The sequence below is a fragment of the Lagopus muta genome, chromosome 23 (assembly GCF_023343835.1).
Source record: "Lagopus muta isolate bLagMut1 chromosome 23, bLagMut1 primary, whole genome shotgun sequence".
Lineage (NCBI taxonomy): Eukaryota > Metazoa > Chordata > Aves > Galliformes > Phasianidae > Lagopus > Lagopus muta.
This window is the reverse complement of record NC_064455.1, coordinates 5,223,162-5,248,541: the sequence shown is the minus strand read 5'-3', so window position 1 is coordinate 5,248,541 and position 25,380 is coordinate 5,223,162. Positions and strand designations below refer to the sequence as shown.

The 25,380-nt window shown below is 58.6% G+C and overlaps 2 protein-coding genes across 12 annotated transcripts in view; one reads left to right on the top strand and one right to left on the bottom strand.

Moving 5' to 3' along the window:
• NFYC (nuclear transcription factor Y subunit gamma) overlaps positions 1 to 13,990 on the bottom strand; it is a 27,411-nt gene extending 13,421 nt beyond the window's left edge. For 4 of the 8 annotated variants that reach the window (XM_048925494.1, XM_048925495.1, XM_048925501.1 and 1 more), the window contains exons 1-2: positions 4,191 to 8,141; positions 2,648 to 2,760 (exon numbers count right to left, since the gene is read on the bottom strand). In XM_048925494.1, the coding sequence (XP_048781451.1) occupies positions 2,648 to 2,760; positions 4,191 to 4,251 (174 nt within the window). In that variant the 5' untranslated portion in view covers positions 4,252 to 8,141. Of the gene's footprint in view, positions 1 to 2,647; positions 2,761 to 4,190; positions 8,142 to 12,184; positions 12,369 to 12,483; positions 12,563 to 13,845 lie in introns of those variants that run through there. The other 4 variants (XM_048925497.1, XM_048925499.1, XM_048925500.1 and 1 more) reach the window with 4 other exon arrangements.
• RIMS3 (regulating synaptic membrane exocytosis 3) lies at positions 13,919 to 25,380 on the top strand. Of its 4 annotated transcripts, XM_048925514.1 has the most exons (8): positions 13,919 to 14,033; positions 14,639 to 16,502; positions 22,813 to 23,058; positions 23,799 to 23,940; positions 24,023 to 24,135; positions 24,750 to 24,851; positions 24,932 to 25,071; positions 25,164 to 25,380. In XM_048925514.1, exons 3-8 carry the CDS (start codon positions 22,839 to 22,841, stop codon positions 25,374 to 25,376), a joined length of 930 nt encoding a protein of 309 aa, XP_048781471.1. In that variant the 5' UTR covers positions 13,919 to 14,033; positions 14,639 to 16,502; positions 22,813 to 22,838; the 3' UTR covers positions 25,377 to 25,380. The 4 variants fall into 4 exon arrangements, with proteins under 4 accessions (XP_048781471.1, XP_048781470.1, XP_048781472.1 ...); XM_048925513.1 differs by lacking the exon at positions 13,919 to 14,033 and having other exon boundaries at positions 14,119 to 16,502; XM_048925515.1 differs by lacking the exons at positions 13,919 to 14,033; positions 14,639 to 16,502 and adding an exon at positions 17,330 to 17,361.

Sequence of the window (25,380 nt, the reverse complement as noted above, 5' to 3'; positions counted from 1 at the left end):
GGACTCACTAGAGGAAATGAAGGCAAATAAGAGCTATATTGCCATAGGATGAAATCTCTGCCCTACCCGCACTTCTCTGCTCCCCAGTATCAGTTTTAGTGTCAAGAGCCCTGCAAAACCTTGTCTACTCCTGTATTTAAATGGATTCCTTGCCATTTTCCAGCAAAGGGAACTGCTGACTCAGAACAGGGTAAGGATGGCTTAGGAGGCAGCGAGGAGAGGAAGCCATCACTGCAGTGAATCACCCTCCCTGCTCACTGCTGGCAGCTGCTCAGCAACAGAGATGCACTGAGACGCCAACACAAAGCCCTGAGAAGATGCAAGGGGTGAGGGAAGCTGCGAGCTTCAGTGCAGCACTGCCTGCCCTCCTCTGCAGGTGCAGAAGAACAAGAAATCCATGCTGTGCAGCCAGCAGGGGCCCCTTCAAAGAGGGAGAAAGGTGAGGTTACGTCCATTGAGCCAGGATGCAGAATCCCTGCGCACACAGGGCTTCTACAAAATGTCTTCTCCACAGAAATGGCACAGAAAGCAAAAGGAAACTCTTCTCTGTGGTAAGAGAGCACTGCCAGACACGGTAATGAAACAAAAGAGGGAAAAAAAAATACTGAAAATGCCATTTTCTACTAAAATAAAGTACAGAAGCTGTATGTGGGACAGCCAGCGCTCCGGCAGGGGGTGTGTGATCAATTTAGATATGAAAATGATAGATGTGTATTAGAACACAGCAAAACCTTTGTGTTCTCACTGTGGGGAGAATCTTGGACGTGGTACATGCAGCAGGAGGGCAGAGGCCTGGTGTGGAAGGGCTGGGAGAGGGCAGCAGGCAGGAGCTGTGCTGAGCACACACACATCAGGGTGGCACTTCCCACCAGCCACCATCACGTAAACAAGTAGGGAGGTTGCTAGGGCATGAAAAAACATCCCAGAGATTTCCTTGAGTTTATTTTGTTAAGCTCATTCCTTTTTAAAGTGCCCCACGAGCTTCGGGCCTCAAGGAAAGATGACGACAAAATTCCTAATTGGTGAAACTCGTAATGGTGCTAAGTATTTCACTTCCAAGAACAAGAGAAGTGCAAGCAGACACTCGCAGCTACAAGTGCACTGCACAAGGTGCAATGCTATTAAAACCTTCAGAGAGCAGAGACAGTGGGAGAAACCAGAGCAATTTAAAGAGCCTTTATTCCTTTAAGGCTGACAGGCAAATGTCACATAAATCAAAATCAATACGCAAGTACCACGGTGAAGGGAAGCGTGACCACTACTGGCTACTGCCCAGCACAACGAACTGTAGAACCAATTCTTCATCTTTTCTTTTTTCCAAATTAGGTCTCAATACTTTCCCAGGCCACTTCTAGCTCTCTGCGGAGCTGCAATGCTTGTTCCAGCCTCATTCTGCCTCCTGCTTCTCCAAGAGAAACCTACAGCCCCTTGTCCTGCAGGACGGAGGGCAGCCCAGTGATCCCAGCTCTCACAGAGCAGTTCCCTTTTTCCTCCCCTGCATTCCAGCCAGTGGCAGCATGTTGCAAACGCCCCAAAGCAGAGAGCTGTGCAAAGCAGGCCTCCATCACAGCTGCTCTCAGCTGCACAGCACACACAGGTGAGCTCTGAGCTTGCTTCCATCCACACGCATGGCAGCACAAGATGCACACGGGTGCCAGGGTTTGGTTGTGCTGGGAACGGCCGCGTTCAGATGTTCTGCACTTCATCCTTTTCCCTGCTCTCTCTGCTCCAGTGTCTCCAGTTAATTTCCAGCGACTTCCTACCTTGCCATGCGATAAATAGCTTCACAGAGCAGTTAAAAATTAAGCTGCCAATATTTGATAAGCTGTGGAATAAACCCCTTTCATGTGGAGACAAACTACAGCTCTTGAACACAAGAATTCAACGCAGTAAAAGAAGAAAGTAATTAATTCTAGTTATGCATACAAAATTCTACATCTGTTTCTTCAACCAACTGTCTGCACGCAGGCAGAAAAAAAAGCAGCTTATCTTCCAACTACTGGATTGGGGTTTTCACTTTGCACAGCCCGTCTTCAATTGGGGCTCTTTTGTTTTCACTTGCATTACAAGCTCAGGATGTGCCTGCAGGACTGCTGCATCACAGCCATCTCTCCATCTCTCTCCAAAAGCCAATTTTTATTATATGCCCTCGTTCCCAGGCACTTCTCTTCTGGGGATGGAAAAATAGAAGCTACTTAGTCCAATTCCTATTCTCAGCCTCTATGTGTTTTTTTTTTTTAATGAAATGCCTTTAAATTAATAAGGCACGTGATAACGATGCACTTGGCATTCAAGTGATTTTCAAGACTTCAGGCTTGTCAAAGGAGGCGGTTCTGAAAGAGCATAATTGTTCTATACAGAAAATGAAATCCAAAAATTCATTCACAAAATTGCCACCGTCTGCCAATAGCCAGATGTTTGAATTCATAAAGGGGAAGGAGGGGGATTAAGAGTGCTCTTACATGGAAGTAACTCTCGTCACTTATTTCGTATTACTGAAGCTGAGAAGCAGCAGAACAGCACGAGTTACCATCTGAAATCCCTCAACCTCCTGTTAGCTCAAAGCACCGAAGGCAGCTACACCTGAAGGCATTCTGAAATCCACCACGGGTTCTCTAGAAGCAATGTGAGCCACTGAGGCACTCACCACTGTGAGGTTGCGGATCTCCTCCATGACGCGGGGCCAGAAGGACTGCAGGCTCTGCTGGGCATCGCTGCTGCTGCCTGTGCCGAAGCTGCCATCTGTAGACATGCTGGAAACTGGGAGAAAGCAGAGCAAGCATCAGCAATGAGAGGGATGCAGGCATCCAGAGATCCCCTCCGAGTGCCAGGACTGCGGGAAGAGCCCAGCCTGGCCAACCGACAGGAGAAGTGCTGAGGTCCGCCAGGCCGCGGCTCAGCAGCCACGTGAAGATACTCATAGTACTCATAACCTCTAAAAGTGGGGCTTTTTTGTGCTTGTTGTTTGTTTACTTTTCCAAAGATTGTAAAAAGAATACACAAAAAAAAGAGTTGCAAATAAAAGTGCTCTCCTCATTCCCTTGTTAGAGTTCTGCCTTCTCACAGGGACTTACAGAACACAACCGGTGCTCACAGCCCACACTGCGCTGTGCACCAACGGGAAAGTCATTTACACCAGTGCTTCTTACAGCCAACAACAGTGCAGAATACAGCAGCAAATCCCCTCAAGGTGAAGAGACAATGTCAAGGTCAGCCTGGTATTATTTCTAAAAAGCTTAATTAAACAAATTCTTCTGTGCCTGTTAGAAAGGTGTCATTGTGCACAGACCTTGCTATCTGGAAGCGCGGCAGGAGCCCAGCAGCACCGCAGAGCAGGCAGCCGTGCCCAGCAGGGTGCAGGACCTGATGTTCCCAGCACAGAAATGTTTGGGTGCACACCAAAGGAGTTGGTGAGCACCTCTTGAGTGAGCACAAGCACGGGGCCCTGTGTTAGTGATGCTAAACGCTCCTGGGGACACCCCAAGCAGCCCCGAGGTCCCCACAAGATGACAAGATGCACAAAGAATACACCTCTGAGCTTCTTCTCATATGCAGCAGCTGTGAAGAGAGCAACGGTGTTACAGCTTCCATAGGGAAACACCTCCAGAGCAGTGCTGTCATTACCGTGGCAGGGCAGAAGACAGCAGCCCACGTTCAGCTGGGACACGAATGGCGCAGCTCGTGTTGCTGCCAACCCTCAGGTTAAAGGCAGCACAGCCCCAGTGCAGCACAGCAGCACCGAGTCCAGCACCTACAAGGCCAAAGCGAGGCCACGCCATGAAATCCTATGAGCAGATCAGGGAGAGGGGCACCTCCTGCAGGCTGTGCTCTTCAGGATCCTTTCCCTTTAACCACCCTGGGAAGGAGGAGCTGGGGGGAATTTTGACAGAGCACGGCAAGGAGGAGGGCACAAGACCACAGAGAAACAGGTGCTGAGACAGGAAGAACTGCAGGCAGGGCACCTATGGAAATCAGGGACTGACAAGCTGCTTGATGGCTCTTCAGCAATTGTTTGCATTATAATGCCATCCTCCTACAGACGAAGATATTTCAAGTACTTGTAAGAAAATACAGAGAGAAATATTCTAACAAAAATTTAACATTGGCCCTTGATTCCCCCCCATGATCTGCATTGTCAGATGCAGACAAAAAAAAGCATAGATGCACAAACAGAAGCTGATCCTTTCTACCTGGCAATACTTCAACACAGGCACTGATGGGGTCTTTGCTGCAACTGGAGATGCCATTCATCCTGGTGCCGAACCATTTCTCAGGGCTGACTCAAAACCACAGATGTCTTGCTTTCAGCCTGCTTAAACACTGCACTGCAATGCAACAGAACCCTAAGAAGCAACAGGTTAAAAATGGAGCAAAGGGGAAGAAAGCTCTGGTAACAACACAGCGTTACATCAAGGGCAAATTAAGCATTAGGTGTAGGCCTCTGTCACACTCATCCAAACTTGGAAGGAGGAGCTGGAAACGGTTTGCTTCAATCACCCAGAATTTAAAGGGTCGTCCTGAGGAAGGCAGAGAACTCCCACCTGCAGAGCACACACAGGACTGGTTTCAGAGCAGCAGTGAGGGACACCTGCTATGGAGAGTGACTGTGGAGGAGAAGTGAGAGGAGGCTGCCTGTGAGCGGGGAGAAGAACTGCCCACAGCCTGGTTTCTTCAGAAGACTTACAGAAGGAAATAATGGCAGAGTCTGAAATAAAAGCCTAAGCAGGTGAAAGCTAAGACATTATTCCAGTTCTTGGTTCCCACTAGGAGAGATACGTGAGGGACCTTGAATATGCCTGCAAGCATCAGAGAGAAAACAGAAAAACCCAAACTTCCATGCAAACCCTCGGCGTTGGCTCCATGACACCAACTTTAACAACAGAACCATTCCTGCACCATTAGGTAAGCTCCTTCACCCGGGGGAACTGCATTCCTGTGATTTAAGAATGCCTGCTATCAGGAATAGCACCAGCAGAAAAAACACCGCGGGGCTGGAGATAAACCCCCCTGAGCCAGTGGGAAGGCAGCTCTGTGCTCGTGGGATCAGCATCTCACCCCGTTCATCTGCTTTGATATGCAGGGAGCTTCCACAGCTCCTTTCCACTTTGCTTCTCCCACCCCAGGGCTTCCTCCTGTGGATCCCCACAAGCTCCAGGCTCTCCCACCTCATCCTGCTGCTGAATGAGGCTCAAACCCATCTCACATAACTCCATTAGGCACAAGCAAACAAATCCCAAAGGCTCCGAAGCACACACCAGGTAAGAAATGGGCACGTAGGAGTGGGCTGCATCCACCCTGACACCACGCATCCCCTCTGAACAGCCCCAGGGTGCCCCATGAAGGATAACACTCTGTTTCCAGACACAGGGAAAAGGAGGCCAAAACGCTGAGGCCTGGGCATAAAACGCCTGGAGGTGATTACAGAGCAGATTAGGCAGCACATCTCAAGAACTAAGGCAGCAACACTCTGCAATTAGAGCTTTTCTGCTCACCAGAGCAGAACACCTTTTGCAGATGTTCAACTTAAAAAAGCCCTGTGGCAGCTGACAAGTGCTTAAGGACCTCAGTTCGTAGGACACAAAGCAGCCATGAAGACACTGCTGCTGTCTGTGGTTGTTTTGTTTTTAAATAGAGCCCCAGCAAGGATCTTTCTTTAATGCCTGGGAAGGGGAAGCAGCCAAATGAAGCCATCTCCCCCTGGATGCCTTGATGCACATTCAAGCAAGAAGTTGCTACTGGCAACACAAGCTGCAGAACAGCTGCAAACTAAACTCAGAGCTCTGATCTTGCAGTTCCACCTGGAGCTCCTCAGCTGGAAGAAGCAGCCATGCGGGGCAGGAGCTGGGGCACTGCCACAGGGCCAGGCACAAGGACAGCCTCCACCTCCCACCTGCAGCCCCAAGCAGGCTGTGCCCGGCAGCAGCTGAACAAACCGGGTGGGTGGAGAGCAGGTCTAAATGCAATTTATCCAAATATCTGAGGTGATTTGCAAAGTAGGAGCACCGGAGGGATGCGCTGAGAAGCTGTGAGGCTCTGAGGGAAGGAGGAACCAGCTCCCACCGCCAGGCACCTGCTGCTGGGCAGAGCTGGCAGGTGCTTTGCATGGCACAGCGCTGCTCCCAGCCCGGCCCGACGACACAGAGCCCATTCTGCACAGCGCTCCATGGCAGCAGGGTTCCTTCCCAGCGCCTCCAGGATGCGGCTCAACCTGCAGTGAGATGGAGGCTGTGAAGAAACAAGGCAGAAGCACAGACCAGTGCTGTGCCTCAGCACCCCCAGCTGCAGGTACAGATGTATTTGTTTTAACTGAAAACTGCCATTGCACGTCCTCCCCCCATCAGAGTCTATGGCCATTCCTCCGTGGAATGACCACCTCCACAGACAGGGCTTTGAAGAACCACCACCCAAAAAGCCACACGACTCTGTTGGTTTTACGCTTCCTATCACACAAACTCCTGAGAAGCCTAATTATTGGGAAGTGGTGCTACAGGAAAAAAAGCAGCACTGCGTTTCCTTTCATGTCAATACTTTTTGATACAGCAAAGAATAAAAACCAATGCCTCTGCACACAGCAAAACCCTGAAGTACGAAGAACGGATCCACAGAGCTGAAAAGCGAGCATCTGGAACAAACTCTGCTCTGACATTCAGCACTGCTCCCAGCGTGATGCTCTCACTGCAGCGCTGTTTTGGGAGCCTGTCCCTTGATTAAAAAGTAAGATGTGCACAGCCCACTTGCATATCTAAAGAATGAGCTCTGCGTAGCAAGAAGTGCCAGACACCTGATCCTGCCCAAATCAGGAGGAACAATCTAGCGACGCTGAACTAGTTTCACAAGAGGCACATACAGGTTTACACGAATCCAGTAACACATCTCTGTAAATGGTGGCACAGGAGGAGTCTTCAGTGTATGACGGCCACGTGCCAGCACCCCTGGGAGATCCTGCTCTCATTATGGCCATGAGGGCATCCAAGGGAGCAGCAGAACCCCAAACAGAGCATCAGCCCAGTCTGGAATGGGCTACACCAACCCTGAGACCAGGCAGCTCTGTGACGGCCGATGCTGAGCTGGCAGCACGCCTGCATGCTGCGAGGAGCTGCGCTGCTCTGCGTGCCATCGCACCCCGTGCGGCCTCACTTCAAAACAAACCTTTGCAAGTCGTGCCACTGAGATGCCTCAGCTCACCGCCCAGCTCCTCTGCTTTGAGAGCCGCTCAGGATAGCAGGTAATCTTCTAATTCCCATCCAAACCTTTCCTGAAATAAGGTGGCGTTTATTGCAATTCTAAGGAGACATCGTGTTTGTATGCAACCGTTTTGGAAGCAAGATCAGCCTTGAATGAAACCAACCAAACAAAAACCAAGCAGGAAGCACAGGTAACAAGCAGGACATTCCAGCCAGGAGCACAGCCAGGCTCCACGTGCTGCTCTGCACAAAGCATCCAGACACACGTGTACATAAGTGTGAGTGATCAAAACACAGCAGCACAACTGCACTCCTTGCAGCACACTCTGGGTCTGCTCAGAGCTCCAACTGCGCCAGAAAATAAACTTCAGGTGAGCTGAATGATCTGGTTGATACTCAGAAAGAGGCAAAGACAGCAGGGTCAGCACAGCGATGTTCAGCACGTGGCAGCACCAGCGACGCTGCTGTTCGCAAAGCGTAAGAACAACCTTTAACTGTGGGTAGCAATCACACATCAAGTCACAGCTAAAATGCAGGCCAAAATCATTTACCCAAGCGATGCAGGAACTCTTCTCCATTTCTGTAGAACAGCCCTGCAAAGCCTTGCAGGCAGTGGGAAAAGGCCATGCTCACAAACCTACAAAGATTCTCAAGTTCTGCTCTCGATGAAAACAAACTTTCAACCTCTTACGAGCAAATTCCAGAGGTTTCTGCATAACCACCATAATTCAAAACAAGCATTTCCTTCCAGTGTGTCATTATAAGAAGCTTCTGCAACCCCGTGGTTTATTTTTAACCTTTCCTTCTTGCAGCATTGCACACACAGCTGGTCCCGTCACCCCGTGATGTCGGCATGGAGGATCACCCAGGGCTGGATAAGGTGTACATTTGTAGATGTCTCGTTTGGTTAAATGAAAATTGACCACAACAGACAGGGTAGTGGAGCTGGACTGTTACCTGTGGAGGATACAGAGCACATCTTGCTGCAGGTTGGTAAGAAAAGGCTGCACAAACAAGTCAGAAAGGGCTGAGCTCGAGTTGCTCTTGCCTTGGGGCAGAAAAACAAACAAGATGACCTCTTCAGGTGCCTTCCAGCCCTTTCTTCTTGAACTATTTAGCAGTATATATTTTATCTTCAAAGCACTGTTTGAACATTAACTCCCTCGTACCTCTAACGCGTTACTTGTTTTCATTCCTGCCAGGCACAGCGTTTGATTTCAGCCCAAATCAGCCGCAACGCGCAGGAGAGGCTCCGGATCTGCATTTCTACCAGCACCCAACTCCTCAAACGCAGCTCCTCTGGCACCCTGGCTGGGCCCTGCCACCAGGCACGCTGCCCACGTGCCCCATCTGCCCTGCACCAATTCCACTGTACTCCCAGCACAGCCGCTGCCACCCGCTTTGGGCAGGCTGGGGCTGGAGGAGCGCGGCTGGACTCGAGGCCGTGCTGCAGCTCCTGCAGAGAGGAGGCAGAACAGAGCATCCCGCTGGCTCCATTCACACAGGGCACAAACCGACCAGAGAGCTTCTCCTGATATGGAATTACAGCCCAGGTCTCACAGAGCCGCACAAAAGCTTCGACGAGCTCCAGGCTGTCACTGGATCAAGAGCTGGCACTTCCCACGCAGGCTGCGCAGGACGAGAGCCGCAGCGCCGTGCTGCCCTGGGCGCTCAGGATGGGAGCACTGCTGTGCCACGGCACCTTGCTGACTTCTGTACAGGACACGGCGTGACCCAAAGGCAGCGGCCGTCGCAGGAGGTGGGACGAGGCAGCGTCAGGCTGCTGTCAGCTGGCTTCACTCCTTCAGGACAGGAAGATAACAGCAATCATGCTCACACTTTGACCGAGGTCACCGCAGTGCACGAGCTCCCTGACAGCACTGCTAAAAGCCCAGCAGGGCCCACAGCCGTGCACGCAGATCCGCCAGGCTGGTATCACAACCCCAGCACGGCACAGAACTGAGCTTCGGCTTGAGAGCTGCCTGCACCGAGTCCAAAACTGGGCTGCAAACCTTCAACCACCACGTGGAAAATAACGCCGGCGTAGTTCTCTTTTGGAAGGTAAAGCAAACAAAATAATCTGAATTGCTGTTTGCATTGGTTATTTTACTCCCCGTTCTTCTTTGAATGAAAGAGCACAAGGGTCACACTTGATATTTGGTATTTCAACAGTTAAACATCATTAAATCGTTGCTCATCTAGGGCAGTTATGCTCCAGTTTTAATGCAGCCTTAAGCGTTGCGTGTTTCTTTGCTCATCTGCTGCACTTTTAGGCTCAGTCACCACCGTCCTGCTGGAGAGGGAGGAGGGCAAGGCAGAAGGAAGGATTAAAAGCACACCTCAACCACAGCAGATGCGTGAATGGCAAACAGGAGGTGCTCACAAACCCTTGTGACAGCTGTAATCAGAGGGAAAGGCCGCCAGCTCTAAGCACTGTTTCTGAGAACTTTGCTGCTCCTGGTAGAGAAATGAAATGAACACACGGCTCTTAGGGGCTGCAGGGCTCTTTGTCCTACAGGGATTATCAGAACACTCCATGCTCTTATTTCCTTCTTCACTCCATTTCATTAATTAAATGAACAAATGGCATCCCACAGAAGTTAAAAGTAATCATTTTTATAACACGGGCTCAAGCTTTTTGCCTCCCAAGGTCAGAAAACCTCACTTAAAGCACAACCTACAGTGCTCAATAGGCAGCAGAACGCTGCCATGAGGCCTTCATTATTTTTTTTTTAATGGTCTCCTGCTATAAACACCCAAATCTGCACCCTTGTGGGTCACCTTCAATGAATAAGGAAGACAGCTGAGGGTGACCCACTTTGACTCATCAAGCAGTGACCAAACAGGACAGCAAGCCATAGACAACAGGAGAAAATCCCCACAGCGAGATCTCAGCACGCAGGAATTCTTGGGTTCTGAGCAATACACAACAGGAGCTTCCTCAGCAGAACCCAATGTGTGGTCACACAACAATACCCCACAGCGGTTCTTTGGCCACTCTGAAGCACAACAGCAAAACAAGGGAAGAGCTGAAGTTAACCGTACCGATCTGATTCACTTCCAGTGCAGGCAGCCCTACTAAGCTGCTTCCTGTACCCACACCACTGGAATACAGATGCCACGCTGCATTACATAAATACCAGATCCCAGGCCAATTCAAGGAACCCAACAATACAAACACCAGCACCAGCTCTGAAGGTGACCTCCTGCAGGCCCCCACCAGGCTCAACCCGTAGGCAACAGCTTCCCACAACAACCCTGCGTCCTCTAAGCCTCCCCTGCTGGTGCTGCCAGCTGCGTTAGTACAAGAAACAGCCGTGGAAAAGTCCTCAGAGGAAACCTAGGGCCTGGTTTGTGGGCCTGCTCAAAGCAGGGGCCTTTGAGGCATGGAGAACACACCCCAAGCCCACAGAGCAGCACAGCTGGGACACGGGAACCTTCCCTCCATTCCACGGGTACCAGAAGGTCAGAGCGGGCAGAATGCGTACGCAAATCCCTTTTCTGTGCTGGAAGCTTCATGGCTTCTTTTTGCTGTTCTTCTGCCAGGAAGATCAAGCAGCACCTACTGCTATACATCCACGGCCCCCTGCAAGCTCAAGATCTGAAATACGACGAATGCTGGATGTAATGAAGGCTCTGGCTACCTCTCAAAAGCATGAAGGAGTTGAATGCATCCAAAATACTTGGAAAAAAACAGCTTAAAATGGCTCATGTCTACACGTAGAGGCCAGCAGTGACCTTGCTGGCAGCAACACCCAGATGCCCCACAGCCGCGTCAGGTGCTGCTGCTGCTCCACCAACGATCTGGAGCAGCCACTGGTACCAATAGGGGATGGTTTCCCTCTGCTCCAGTCCGACTTGAAACCACATGAAGCCACAGAAAGCTTGAGGAAAGGCAATGTTTCCCACCAGCTGTAATGGAATTAAAATACCCAGTGACACTCAGAGGCTGCAGCAACTCAAAAAGCACTCAGGTTGCAGCCAGAGCCCAGTGCGGTCCCTCAGTTACAGGTGGCATCAGCCGAGCTCAGGGAACGCACCCAGCTCTGACATCAGGTGCACAACATAATTACCTCCAGTTCTGAGAACAGCAATTCTGCAGCCAACAATTAGCAGCTGAAAAGCCCTGAAGTGGGCAAGGACGTGCCGGCAGCACCCAACATCCCGCTGCAGTGCAGGGCGAGGAATGCCTGCGATGTGCACTTCATGCTGAGCTGCACACCATTCCCCATGCCCTCGCTGCCCTGGGCGAGGGGAGCAGCTTCATTTTTCAACTCGCATTCTTTTTTTTTCCCCAGCCAAAGTGCCGTCAACAAACTTTGTCCTTCATTCCGGAGGCCGGGAGCCGCGGCATCTCAAGGTCACTGCTGCTGATGTGGGGAGGCCTCACTCGGGCACTGGGCTGCAGCTCAGCACCGGCTCCAGGCCCAGGCTTGGTTCCCCCGGGGCTGCCTGCTCACCCGTGTCGCTCTCAGCTCGCTGGCCGTGCCGCGTGCCCAGCGGCGCTCGGCCTCTCAGTGACCTTCAGTGTTGGGTGGCAAACGGGAGAGAAAACAAAAGGGCTGCGGGCAGAAGCCCGGGGGCGGCTGGGGGCCCAATGCCCACGGTGCCGTCGGGCCGCAGAGGCCGGGCGTCAGCGCTGGCTCCCGCATCCCCCTTCATCACCCTCCCCCTTCCCCAGCCCTGCAGCTCGGCGGGCACCGGGGAAGGCGCTGCCATTTTGTGCCCCCCCTCGATCCACGCTCCCGGTTGGCGGCGCGGCCCCGCGCACAGCTCAGCCCGGGATGACCCCTCCGTTCGCCCGCCCGCCCGCACCCCCCGCCTCCCCGACGCCGGGGGCTCAGCCCAGGGCGTCGAGCCGCGCCCGCACCCGCAGCCCCGTCCGTCGTTGCAGAGGGGAGGCCCCGCGCGGTGCCGGGCGGTGCCATCTCTGCGCTGTCACCGGGCCGCGGCCGCCCCCCGCCTAACCCGCGCGGCCCCCGCCAGCACCACCAACTCACCGGGCCGCGGAGGCTGACCGCCGGGCGAGACGGGATGATGCCGCGGGGCCGCGGCCCCCAGGCGTCCCGGGCCGGCCCGCCATTCCTTTGTCTTTGAGCTGACCCCTGCCTGCCGGGACTCCGCGTCCCCGCCGGACCGGGGCCCCGGCCCCTTTAACAGACGCCGCTCAGCCTACCCTGCTGCGCCCGCCCCGCCGCGCCCATTGGCTGAGCGCCGCCGGGGGGAGCCGCGGCCCCGCGCGCTCATTGGCTGTCGCCGGCAGCTCGCCCCGGCCGTCCGCTTCCTGCTTTAAAGTTACCTTGAGAGGCAGCGCAGGGGTCAGAGCGGCGCCCGCCCGCGGCCCCCTCGGCGGCGTGGCCTTGCGCCCTCCTCTCCCGTTCGGCGACGCCTATTGGCCAGCTGACACGCGGAGGGGCCGCGCGGCGCCGCTGATTGGCCAGCGCGGCTATCGCTTCCAGCAACGCCCGCCCCCTCCTCCGGCGGCGAGTCACGGGGCCGCGCGGGAGGGCGGAGCGCAGAGCCGTTCCCTGGGCAGCGTGGGGCCGGGTTGGCGGGCAGCGCTGCGGGGCCGCCAGTCAGGGCACCCACCCGCCGCTCGGAAGCGATGCCGGGAAATCGCAACAAATAGAATGAAAGCGGAGGCTCTGCCCGACCTCTGCATCCCGCGGTCAGCGGTACCCGCTGCACCAAACCCAGCGGTCACACAGGGCCGTGCAATGCCAGCAGCATCACGACAGGCTGTGCCCGTTCATCACCAAGGGACAGCGTGCTGCGCACGGTTTTAGGCCAGCAATGGAATGAGGCTCAATGTAATAACAGCAGCTCTGACCAAAAACATAACCTCGTTTAAAGAAGGCGTGGATACACCTATCAAAAGACACGCGATGTTGCCATGGGCAACGGCAGTGCCTGCTGTCTGATGAGCCAGGTGTGTGTGCTGTGTCTAAGACCATGTTTGCAGTCTGCTCTGCAGAACCAGCTGGACCCCCATATCGGCTGCCTGCAGACAAAGCACCACGAGGAGGCAGACTGCAGACCAAGGGGCCACCAGCGCCGTTCATTCCCTGTGAGTGCTCTGAGCCTGCTGCTGCTCCACAGCCAGCAGATAGGGAACACTACGGCCTGAATGGAACCGAGCCGACTGCAACAGCTGTTGGCCCTGGGCCGCGCTTCTGTCCTTCTCTCAGGAACCGCTCAGGACTCAGCACAGAGCCGCGCACACAGCACAGTTCTGCCCGGCCCAGCCCCTCCTAAGGCATGCGGAGCAAAAAATAAATAAATAAACCAAAACAAACGGGTATCGGTAACAACTGGTAACGGGACGCGGAACCGAGCTGTCCGCAGCAGGGCCCCGCCGGGCCCACACACGGGCACAGACCCGCCCAGGCCTCGCCGCCCCCACCCCGCGCTGCGCGGGGAAACGGTTGGGCTCCCCGTCCTCTCCCCGGTCCGCCTCTCAGCAACCAATCAGCGCGCGGCTTCTTTCGCCCGCCTCCCTCCGCATGGGCCAATCAGCGCGCGCGGTGAGTCTGCGCCAATCGGAGTGGCGCCGCCGAAGAGGGGGGAGGGGGAGAATCCCTCGCACCGCCCCCGCCCCACGGCTCTCACTAGGCCGCCGCCTCCCCCCCGCCGTCGTCCAACCCGCCCTCCGCTCACTCACCGTACCGGTCGGCGCCGCGACCTCCGCCTCCTCCGCCCGGCGGCCGCTCTGCCTCCGGCCCGGCTGGCGGGAGGCGGGAGGGAGGGGGAGGGGTGCGTCCGGAGCAGAGCGCGCGCCCGGCGGCCGAGAAACAAGATGGCGGCGGACCCGTGAGGCGGCGGGGCGGAGGCCACGCCCCTTCCCCTTGGGTCGGTTCACCGCGCAGGCGCATGACCCGGGGCTGATCTCGCGAGATTTCGTCGGGGCGGGAGGCGGTGGGGCCGGGGCGGGAGCCAACGGGCGGGGCGTGGGGCGGGACCGAGAGCGGGGACGGCGGGGAGCAGCGGGGCCGGGCCGCAGGGAGCGGAGCGAGGGAGCCGTCCGGGCCTTGAGGGAGCAGCCAAGGCTTTGGTCTGGGCCTGCGCAGGGCTCCTGCAGGCCCGAGGCCTCCAGGCGCGGCCTTGTCTACAAGGAGCCCGTGGAGCAGTGTGCCCTGCATGGGAGGAAGAGGAGTGCTGCAGCCTGACAGACAGACACACAGACAGACAGACGGGTGCATTTGTAGGAAACAGGACAGATCTCCTCGGCCACGTTCGTTGGGGTTTCAGAGCTAAGTTGCCCTTAAGACTGCTTGTTGGCACCAAAATGCAGCAAATCCCTGCAGTTTTATTGCAAGTCTTGCAGCTTTGCGGTTTGGGGACACTCGCGAGGCAGAGCAGCCAAAAGAAATAAGAGATGTGCCACAGCTTTTCCTTAAAAGTATACCCTCCCTCCCCCCAGCTCTCACTATTCCTAAGCTAATCTCCTTTTGCAGTGACTGGGAGCGATGATCTGCAAAGCAGCCCCTTGCTGAAATGACTCATTTCTAAATCAATTAGCCAGAACTGCTGCTGACTGCTGCCGGGCCCAGCTGCCCAACCAGCCAGCTGTTTCCCTGCTGAAGGAGGGCGTTCTGCACAGCATCCACCCCTTCTCCTGCTGAATCCCTTTGTGTGCCGTCGTCCTGTGCCCGTGATGCTCCGTTTCCTTCCCACCTGCTCTCAGCAGCAATGCATGCATTGTCTGGGGTGCTTCGGCTTCCCCAAGGATCGCAGCCATCTGCAGACACAGAGATCTCTTGTGTCAGCCTGCCCGAAACGTGGAGGAGCCAAGAAAAACAAACACAAAAAAGCAAAACAAAAACCCAACAACAACCACAACAGCTTTTTTTCCGCTCTCTGGTTTATTGGTGCCTGTGTAATTTTCTTGTGGTGGTTTGTTGATTTCGCACTTACTGACATCTGCTACCTGCTCAACCAGGGCCTCCTGCGCCAGCAATGAGACCCAGAGGAGCTGTTCTGCACTGACTGCAGCCTCCAGCCGGCTTTCAGGAGGGCTGGGTTTGTTTGACGCTTATGGAAATTGGATGCTACAGCAGAGGTTGCACTCCTGGCCTTCCTCCCATCAGTCAGCCCTCTCCCATCCCACCTGGCTCCCGTTACAGCAGTCCTCTGCACTAATCCCAAACCAGCTGTTGCTTTGGGGCAAGCATCCCCAAGCAAAGAAACGCGTAGAAGAGAAAAATCTGGATGTGAATAATTGAGATCCGCCTGGACGCAGAGGCGTCGCCTCGTAGAGCTGGGAGGGAAGAAAGAAGCCATTTTGGGTCAGATGTGGGGCTCTGAGGTCCGGCAGGCTGCCTCCATTGGGTGCAGGGAGCCGCTGCAGCGAGCAGCTGAGCTCCCTGCGGGTGCAGGACCTGAGCCTGCTGCCCACAGCCCCTGCAACACCATAAAGCTGAGCCCCATTAATCTTCTTAAGTCGCCCTGACGGCAGTAATCACATTAAACAACTCCTTCCTCCGACACAGCACCAAAACACAAAGGAGAAGGTGGTGGGAAGCCGGCAAAGCTGAGCTCCTTAGTGAATTAAGGAGCTGCTTTCCACCATCGAGGCGTGCGTTTTGAGCACCTCTTCCCCACAAACAACGTGTTCCCAGAACTACGCCGACACCACAAAGCTGCAGACCCGCTTTGATGAAATTGCCTTTCCCCAAGAGACATTTCCAGCCGGTTTTTCTAAATATTACTCATAAAGGCCCCCTCCAGACAACCTCTCTCCCTCCCCGACTTTGTTTATATGCTTTGAATTCTGTTAGGAAACCGGCTCCCTACTTCAGCTCTGTTTTATCCAAGTTTCCATATTTAGTTCTTTCAGCTATTCCTGCTCCTTCCCCAGCCTTCCTGTGCCCGGCGCTGGGACCTGCCGTGTCCCTGCCGTGTCCCTGCCGTGTCCCTGCCGTGTCCCTGCCGTGTCCCTGCCGTGTCCCTGCTGTGTCCCTGCCATCCCCTTCCCTTGCAGCACCCCGGGGGGATTTTCTCCCCACCCTCTCTGCCCCCCAAATTGCACTTTGCCACCTGCAAACCCCAGCTCACTGCCTGGACCCCATTGGGGTTTTGCCCGCCACCGGGACCCCCACGCTGTGCAGCAGGGAGCGCAGGGCAATCTGAGCCTGCTGTTATTTGAGGGAGAGACAGAGTTAAAGTTGGTGAAGGAGGGTTTCCTCGTGGCACGTGGCTGCCATGTCAAAGGGTGCGCAGCCCGCGGAGGGAACGCAGGGAGAGCACTGCAGGAATTCACCATGAGCGAAAAGAGAAGCGGCTCCGGGGGACGTTAGTGTTTGTCTTTGGGGAGCCAAGGTGAGTCCAAGGGCAGCGTGGGACATCGCAGCCCCTCTGCTCCGACCGTCTTCCCTCCTTCAGAAGGAACTGAGGCACAAAATGCACCCCGTTCCCTGGCAGGGCTGCGCTCAGGCACCAGGCAAAGCCCCCAAATTGGTCCCTGCTCAAGGGATGGCGGCTGATGATTTGGGGTCACCGCATCCCAGAGGGTTGTGTGTTCCCTCTGCCCCCACAGCATCCGCCACAGCCACCCGTAGGCTGACGGCTGCAGGCATGGCCGGAGGCTCTGGGGCTGCTTGGTGGGTGTGGAGCCTGCTGGGGGGCTCTGGGTGATGGGGAGCGAGGTGCAGCTGGGGGCTCTCGGTCTCGGTGCTGGTTCCTGGGGTTCGGATGGTGGAAGAAGGGCCAGCGGGACTCAGGGGTCCAACCAACAGACACAGGGTCTCCTGGCGGCTCTCAGGGTCTGTTTGCCAGGTACAGCGTCCTGCTGGCACCTCCTGGGGACTCCGATTGTTGGGTATGGGGTCGGGCTGGTGGCTTTTGGGGTGCGGGTGAGGTTCAGCTGGGAGCTCTTAAGGTCCGGATGGTGCAAGGAGGGTCAGCGTGGCAGCTCTTGGGCTCTGAGCGGTGGGCGCAGGCTCGGTCCGGCGCCTCCTGGGGTCCGGCCGATGAGCACGAGCCCCACACCGGCGCGGGCACGGCGGGCTCCCCCGGCCGCCCTCGGGCTGCCCCCAGCGGCTCCGCTCCCCGCGGCTCCTCCAGCCCCTCTCCGCCGCCGCCCGCTCCGTCGGGGCTCCCCCGCCCGCCGCTCCCAGCACCCGCCGGGGCCGAGGGGAGGAGCGGGCACGGGCGGCGGCGGCGGCGGCGGCAGCGGTGGGTGAGTGCCCGCGGGGCGCGGCGCTCCGGGACCCGGCGGGACCGCACCTGCCCCGAGCGTCGCGGGCGGCAGCGGGGCCGGGGGGGGGGGCGGCGCGACTGGGGGATGCTCGGGGAAGGGAGGGAGCCCCGAAGCGCGGGGGCTGCCCGGATCGGGGGCTCCGGGTCGGGCGCTGCTGGAATCGAGCACCGGAGCTCTGAACCGGCGGGGCAGCGCTTCCCAGAGCGGCTCGGGACCGCGAGCGCTGTCCCTCTGCCATCCGTCATCCCCGCTGAAAGCCCGTTGACGTCAACCCCGTCCCGTGCCAGCCTGGCCCCGCCGCGGGGGGACACGGGGGCAGCGAGCGGCCGAGGGGGGGGGGGGGTCCTGCCAGGATGGGGGGAGGGGGTTCACATCGCAGCCCCCAACCCGCAGAATGCCGGCGCTCACCTCACCTCTCGCTGGTGTTGTGTCCATCGGTCCTGCTCTGCTCCGTCCGTCGGTCCTGCTGTGCCATGCCCATCAGTTGCACTGTGTTGTGTCCATCGGTCCCGCTGCGCCGTGTCTGTCAGTCCTGCTGTGCCCTCTGTGCGCACACAGCCAGGTGCTGAGGGTGGTCCTGCAGGGAAACCCCTCACAGGTTTGCTAAGGAGGAGTGAAACGGTGCTGCAGGGTGGGCAGGGGCCCCACTGGGGCTCTGTGTTAGGAGGAAGCCATGGGCGTCACTCCGGCCCTGCAGCACGGACCGGAGCCGGGCGGTGCTGCTCAGGAGCAGTGGCTGCTCTCACATCTCAGCACAGTCCCCAGGGGTGGTGGTGTGGGGTTGTGGGGTGGGCGCCCACATTGTTCCTCACCCCACACACACACAGTGTTCCCCAGGACCCGGCGCTATGGGGTGGGCCAACGTCTGTCCCCACGGTGCTGCGGCGCACGGGGTTTGGTGACAGCTGCAGGGAAGCACAAATTGCAAGCAGGGCCCTCAGCCCCGAGCCAAAGGGCACAGCAGGATGCAGGCCGCAGCCCTGGGGCTGTGCTGGGTGTTTCCTTCCTGCATTGTGGTGACTGTGGGGTCCTGCGGCTCCCCATGTGCTGAGGACACGGCTGGGGTTTGGAGCGCAGAGCACACAGCCTCAGGCTGGGCTGCTGCCCCGAGCTTCTCCCCTCCATCCCCAGCACTGTGCCCGTTTCCTCCTGCACCAGAGCCTCTCCCAAACCAGCTCTTCTGCTGCACTCCCCCATCTCCCCATGCTCTGTGCCCTCTCTGCCATCCATTTGCTGCCCCAGCTCACACCCTGACTCACAGCTCTCTCTCCGGCCCCGTTTCAGGCCCATCCCTGAAGCACCGCCTGCATTGTGCGATGCCTCCATCCTTCCTCATGCGTCCCAAATCAGGGACAACCACCCCCCTGCTCCATCCCTGTGCTGTCGCTTCTGATCCCACTTGAGCTGAGCTCAGTCCTGCTGTGCCACAGCCGTGTGGGAGCATCTTGGTGATGCACAGCGCAATTTCAGCTTATGAAAGCACCAAACCCTCCTGCTTGTTAGGAGCCGAGCCGCACGGCACCATCTCCTTGCATCCATTTCAATGCTCTCCAAGATGTTGTGTCACAGCATCTCTAATAGCAGGGAAACAGGCTCACGTTGGCACCATTGTAGTGATTTAGAGCAGGATTGACAGCGTGGCTGATGTGCTGCACGGCTGCCTTCCCCAGTTGGGGGTCCCATACGGGTTGCTGTGCCATGGGGCTGTGTGGGGGCAGGGGGTGCCCCAGAGCCCCTCACCTTTTGCAGGGGGACCCCTGGAGCTGGGGGCGCCGCTTGCTGTTTGCACACGTGTTGGCTGTGGGGTGATGGAGCGAGGAGGGGACATGGGTGCATGGCAGTGTCCCCAACGAGGCTCCCACGTCGGGGTGGGTGGGGGCTGAGGCAGTGCTGGGTGCTGCTGTGGGCAGCTCTGTGCTCCCGCGCTCTCCTGGCATCGCTCCGGCTCGCAGAAGTCTTCCCAAAGCAAGTTTTTCTGCTGATCCCTTCAGAAGCGGTGCTGTAATTGTGCAGCCTTAGCATCTAAAGAAAAAAACACCAACAAACAACTTTTCTGCAAACGCTGCACCTGACCTGCTGGGCTGTGGGCAGCGCGGGCGCAGCCAGGAGGGACCCCGTGCTGCCATATGGGGCTGTGCTCAGCGCTCAGTGCTGCACACGGAGCTGGGGGGGTCCAAGTGCCCGTCCCGGAGCTGCCCCTGTCATCCCAGCACGTTGCACTCGAGCATCGCAGGGCAGAAATCAGCGGGGGCTTTGATTCCCACCTGAGGGGTCTTCGCAGCTCGCATAGGGTGCAGCCCCGAAAGGCGCAGCGCTGGTGGCTCATTTGGAAAAGGAAGGGGAAGGGGGGGCTGCTGGGGGCTGGCTGCCAGGGGAAGGAAATGGGATGATCTCCGCCAGGGCAGGAGCGCTGCTGGGAGCGGCAGAAGCAGAGCGAGCGCAGCCCTTCCCCTGGAGGAAGCGGCTCCATGAAATATTGATGGGATTCGCGCAGCGCTGAGCGCTGTGAGCTGCATTGCGGAGCTCCGGGCCGGGCGGCGCGAAGGCGGAAAGCGGAGGGGATGGGAAACGCCGTCAGCAAGCGGCCCTTCCGTGCGCATCGGTACCGGCCCCACTGCCGACCCCGCGGGGAGAATCTCTGTGGGGGGAGCTCCGTAAGCGGGGCAGCCCCATAAGCAACGGCCCTGTGGGGAGCACGGCCCCAAGAGGGGCTGGGGACCGAGCACGGAGCGGTGGGGCTGCCCGATGCGGTCCGTAGAGCGTCGCTGCCCCCCACCGCAGCCCCGCCGGGCGGTTTTGGGTCCTCTGATTCCTCCACGTTGCCGTGGAAACGATGGGATTCAGCACAGATCTGATTTAACCGCGTGGCAGACGTCAAACAGGGACAGGGGGAGAGGGACGGCGTCTGGGGGGGGGAGCCGAGCGTGGGGGCAGAGGTGGGTGCTGCCACCCATCGACAGACCAGCCGTGGGGAGGTGCTGCTCACAGCTCCCCATCCCAGAGCCGCTGCCGGCCCCTGCTGGGAGCACCGTGGCACCGGGGGGCTGCGGGTGAGCTGTGCGTCGGGGCTGGGGAAGAAAACCCCGCAGCCAAAGCGTGATGTGTGCACGGCAGGACTAAAGGATGCTCCCATATGGGATCGCCACCTCCAGGTCCCTGCTGTCCTCACCTGGGCTGCATTGCGCTGGTTTCCGGCTCAGGTGCACCGAGTGACGCCCCTTGCTGGGCAGTTGAGCTGAGCTGAGCAATCACCTATCAAACCCGAAGCATTTAATTACAATTAAGTACTTTTAGGGGAAATCGAGCCTTGCTTTCTCTCAGTGCAAGGAGGGGAGCGTGCTGGTGAGCTGTGACCTCGCAGCAGCACCCCCAGCAGGTGGGCTTTTCCCTAAAAGCATGGGCTGAGTGCCCCCACCTGCTGTTGTGGCTCCCCCCCCCTGCAGCCCCAGAGCACGGGGAGCCCCCCTGCATGGGGACAACCAGGGCCACCCCCAGTCCCCTCTGTGCCCTCCGTCCAGGGGAAGGGCTGCCATGGGGCACTCATTTATCACCTCCTCTCCCCCTGTCCTGCTCTCCCCGCCCATCATCAGGGGCTGCTCCCCACTTGTGTGGGGCACTACACAGCTCCTCCCTCCCCCCGGAGCCCTTGGCAAAGCATCATCCCAATTTTCCTGTTGTTGTTGTTACAATTATTGCTGTTGTGGTGGTGGGATGTTTGGGGTCGGGCTCTCTCACAGCCCCAGGTAGCACCATGCGGGGTCACCGGGATGCTGGGGCTCCGTCGTCACCCTGGTCCTTCAAATGCCTGTGACCCTCTGAGCTTCCTCATCCCCCTTTTCCCAGCTCAGTTTCCCCAGCAGGTCCGGGGTGCCCGCTGCATTCCATCGCATCCCACGTCATCCCATCCACCCCGTATCCCATTGCATCTCGCTGCATCGTGTCCCACCACGTCCCACCCCGTCCCCCCGCATCCCACCCCAGCCCTTTGCCCCTCCTGCTGCACGTCGCACCCCGCCGCACATCACCCGCATCCCATCGTAACCTCCTGCAGCCCCCCGGATCCCAGCTCGTCTCATTACATCCCACCGCATCCCCTCGAATCCCACCTCACCCCACCGCATCTCCCGCTGCCCCCTTTCCTTGGCACCGCCCCACATTCCCCCACTCCCCCCCGGACCACCGCTGCGTGCCCCCGCTCGCTCAGGGCTGGGAGGAGAACTGGGTCAGCCATGTCACCATGGAGATGCTGAAGCAGCGCCGGCACAACGCCGCTCTCCAGAAACCCGTGCAGCGTGCCCGGGCTGCCACCCTCCTCCCATAGAGGGGCCGGGGGCTGCGTGCCGGGCGGGGGGGCCGCGGGGCGCTGCTCTCAGGTAAGGGAGCTCTTGCTATTTGGGGGGGTGCGTGCAGGGTGGGCGCGGAACGCGGCGCGGAGCTTGTGTCGGGGCCGTCGCACAGCAGTGCAGGGACGCCACGGCCGCGGCGTCGCTCCGGGCCCATCGGGGCTGTGGGTCGGAGCCGTGGGGCACGGAGCGGAGGGGCTGCGGCTGTCAGAATCGCAGTGCTTTGCCACGGGGAGGAGATGAGATGCAGAGGGTGGGCAAAGGGGTGCGGCGTGCGGGCCGGGCTGCGGGAGTGCAGCAAATCCCTCCTCCCTCCGGGGTGGGATCCCTAGTGAAACCATGCTATTGCCACGGCGCTGTCATCATGTCGTCTGCTCCCAGCAAAGCTCCGTGCCGAGTGGGGAGCACAGCGCTGGGAGCCCTTTGTGCGCCGTTTTGGGGCGCGTTGGGTCCTGCAGGGTCGCTGTGCTCAGGGACGGCTGGGGGGAAACTGAGGCGGGGAGCAGCGTGCACACAGTTGGGTGAGCATTTGGGCTCCCTTCCTCACGGCCAGAGGCTGCCGTGCCCCAAAGCTTGGCTAAAACTGAGCGCCATGCCGGGGTGCTGCTGGGCGACATCGGCGCCGTGGGGATCCGTGTCCCCTCTGCATCTCCTTCGTGATGCTCCATGCCCTGCGCTGCCCCACTGGCAGCTGCCACTTCTCCTCTGCGTTTGCGGCTGCGTCTCTTGAAAGAGAAATATTTTTCCGGGCGCTGCCTCCATCCATTATCCTAAAGTGGCTTCACTTGGCCCGCAGTTCATCATTCACCTCTGCCTGGAAGATGGATGCCTCCCATCCCGCCGCGCTTTAAATATTCATGGGGAAGGGAAGCAGTGAGGGCTGGAAACCCAGCGTGGTGCTGAGCGTGGGGCACGGCCAGCAGGCGGGGATCGGGGCGGGCACAGCCACGGCCGTGGTGGGGTTTGGGCTGTGGGGCTGGGGCTGGTGCAGCCACAAGGCACGCAGCCACCTCGGGGTGCCCCAAATATCCAGCTGAGCACCTGTGGGTAGCGCAGTGCCCCCCAACCCACCCCGCTGTCCCTGCAGCTGATCCCACCCTGCGACGCCTCACCATGTTCAACGGGGACGCCGGCCCGTCGGCGGGCAGGAATGTGGTGCGCAGCTCCAGCATCAGCGGGGAGATGTACGGCGTGGAGAAGAGCGCGCGGGGCAGCGCCGACTCCGTCAGCATCACGGCCAGCAAGAAGCGGCGCTCCAGCCTGGGAGCCAAGATGGTGGCCATCGTGGGGCTGTCGCAGTGGAGCAGGAGCACGCTGCAGCTCAACCAGAGCGGTGAGCACCACTGATGTGTGGAAAGGGCCAGTCGAGTGATGTCCGGCTGTGGGAAATACTGAAGTGCTTCAAGAGGCTTTGCAGAAGGCGAAGGAGGGAGAAAGGCGCAGTTTAGTGCTTTGGTTATGGCTCAGTTTAGTGGCCTTGTTGGCGTTCCATCAGTTGGAATGCTCTCCATAACAAGAGGTGCCCACCTGGAGCCCTGCAGCCCCACACATCCCAGACGTTCCAGAAGGGACGTCGTTATCCCAGAACTGAGGGGTGCCAGGGCCAGGCAGGAGCGCTCCCAGCGATGGGGCTGCACCTCCCCAGCCCATCCCTGATCCTCTGTGGCTGCAGCAGAGCAATGCGTGGTTCCCTCTCAGGGTTCCTGCAGCACTGCCACGGCCTTCCCTGCTCACCTTAACAGACCCTGGCGAGCTGGCAGGTTCCTACAAGCAATGCCAGTGCTGATCGTGGCATCCTGCCCACTCTGGCAGAGGCAGCACAGTGCAGGGATTGGCCTGGTGGCACCGGGCAGCAGTGGGGGTTGGGGGCATCTCCTCCCCTGGGCGCCCTCCTCCCTGTGCCATCTGCCACCGCTGGGGACACACAGCAGCAGTGGGGTGCCAGCACACCGGCTCCTGGGGATGGCAACAGGGACGGCTCAGCCATAGAGCGGGGTCAGTGGGACCTGGAGGTGTTGATACGGGGTTGGGATGGTGGCTCCACCACCTCACACCCCACACCTCGGCTTCCAGAGGGCGGCCCCAAAAAGCTGCGCAGCAACATCCGCCGGAGCACCGAGACCGGCATCGCGGTGGAGCTGAGGACCAGGGTGACCCGGCAGGGCAGCCGCGAGTCCACCGACGGCAGCACCAACAGCAACAGCTCCGATGGCACGTAAGGACCGCTGGCACACGCGCGCCGTGGAGGCTGGGGGCACCCGGGGCCCCGTTGGCATCTCTTGCTCCATCCCACACAGGTTCATCTTCCCCACCGCACGGCTGGGAGCCGAAAGTCAGTTCAGTGACTTCCTGGACGGGTTGGGCCCAGGGCAGCTGGTGGGACGGCAGACTTTGGCCACCCCCCCGATGGGTGAGTGCTGGGGGTCTGCGCTGCGCCGTGCAGCGGGGCTGAGTGGGATGGCAGGAGCTGGGGCTGCGTGTGGCTCAGCTGAGGGAAGGGGACGTCCCTGATCAGGGCACAGGGCTGGAGCATCTCCGGGGGGGGGACGCAGCAGCTCTGGCTTCCCCTGAGATCCTTCCTGCTCCCCATAATGTAGAGCAGCCCCAAATCTCTAGCTTATGCAGTAGGTGTGTGTTGAGAATGCGCAGGTTCATTCCTTGCTGTAAAGCCCCACTGGGATGCCAGCACATCTTTTCCCTGTCCCCCGGCTCTGCCAGGGCCACCAGGAAGTGAGCAACAGGGCCACAGGTTGTGCATAGGTGCACCCTGCAGGCTGCACAGGGCGATTCTGGCAGCACGCTGAGTGCAGCAGCAGGGGTCACGGTTCAGTGGGCATGGCAGGGTGGGTCGATGGTTTGACTTGGTGATCTTAGCTGTCTATTCCAACCTTAACGACTCTCCGACTGGGGCTGCCAACCCTGGAGGTGGCTTTTCCCAACGGCTGGGGACCAGCCCAGCTCACAGCCGGCAGGAGGCGGGTGCTGGCAGGATGCTGAGTGCAGTGCGTCCCTTCCCCTGCCCAGGTGATGTCCATATGGGCATGGCGGACCGCAGCGGGCAGCTGGAGGTGGAGGTGATCCAGGCACGGGGCCTCATCCCAAAGATGGGCTCCAAATGCATCCCAGGTAGGTGGGCAGCGGAGGGACGGCGCTGCGCCGGGACGCCGCCAGGAGCTGCTCTGAATCAGCGCTTCTCCCCGCTGCAGCCACCTACGTGAAGGTTTACCTGCTGGAAAACGGCGTCTGCCTGGCCAAGAAAAAGACCAAAGCGGTGAAGAAGACCTGCGACCCCTCGTACCAGCAGGCGCTGCTCTTCGAGGAGAGCCCCCAGGGCAAAGTCCTGCAGGTGAACCCCCCGGCAGCCCCTGGGGTTGGGATGGAGCAGGGGCCCGGCGTCCCCTGAGGGCGTCCCCCCCTGATGCCACCTCTGCCCCACAGGTGATCGTGTGGGGCGACTATGGGCGCATGGACAGCAAGTGCTTCATGGGCATGGCTCAGATCGTCCTGGAGGAGCTCGACCTCTCCAGCACCGTGGCGGGCTGGTACAAACTCTTCCCCACCTCCTCTCTGGCCGACTCCAGCATCGGGCCGCTGGCACGCCGCCTCTCCCAGTCCTCTCTGGAGAGCTCCACCAGTCCCTCCTGCCCATAGCCGG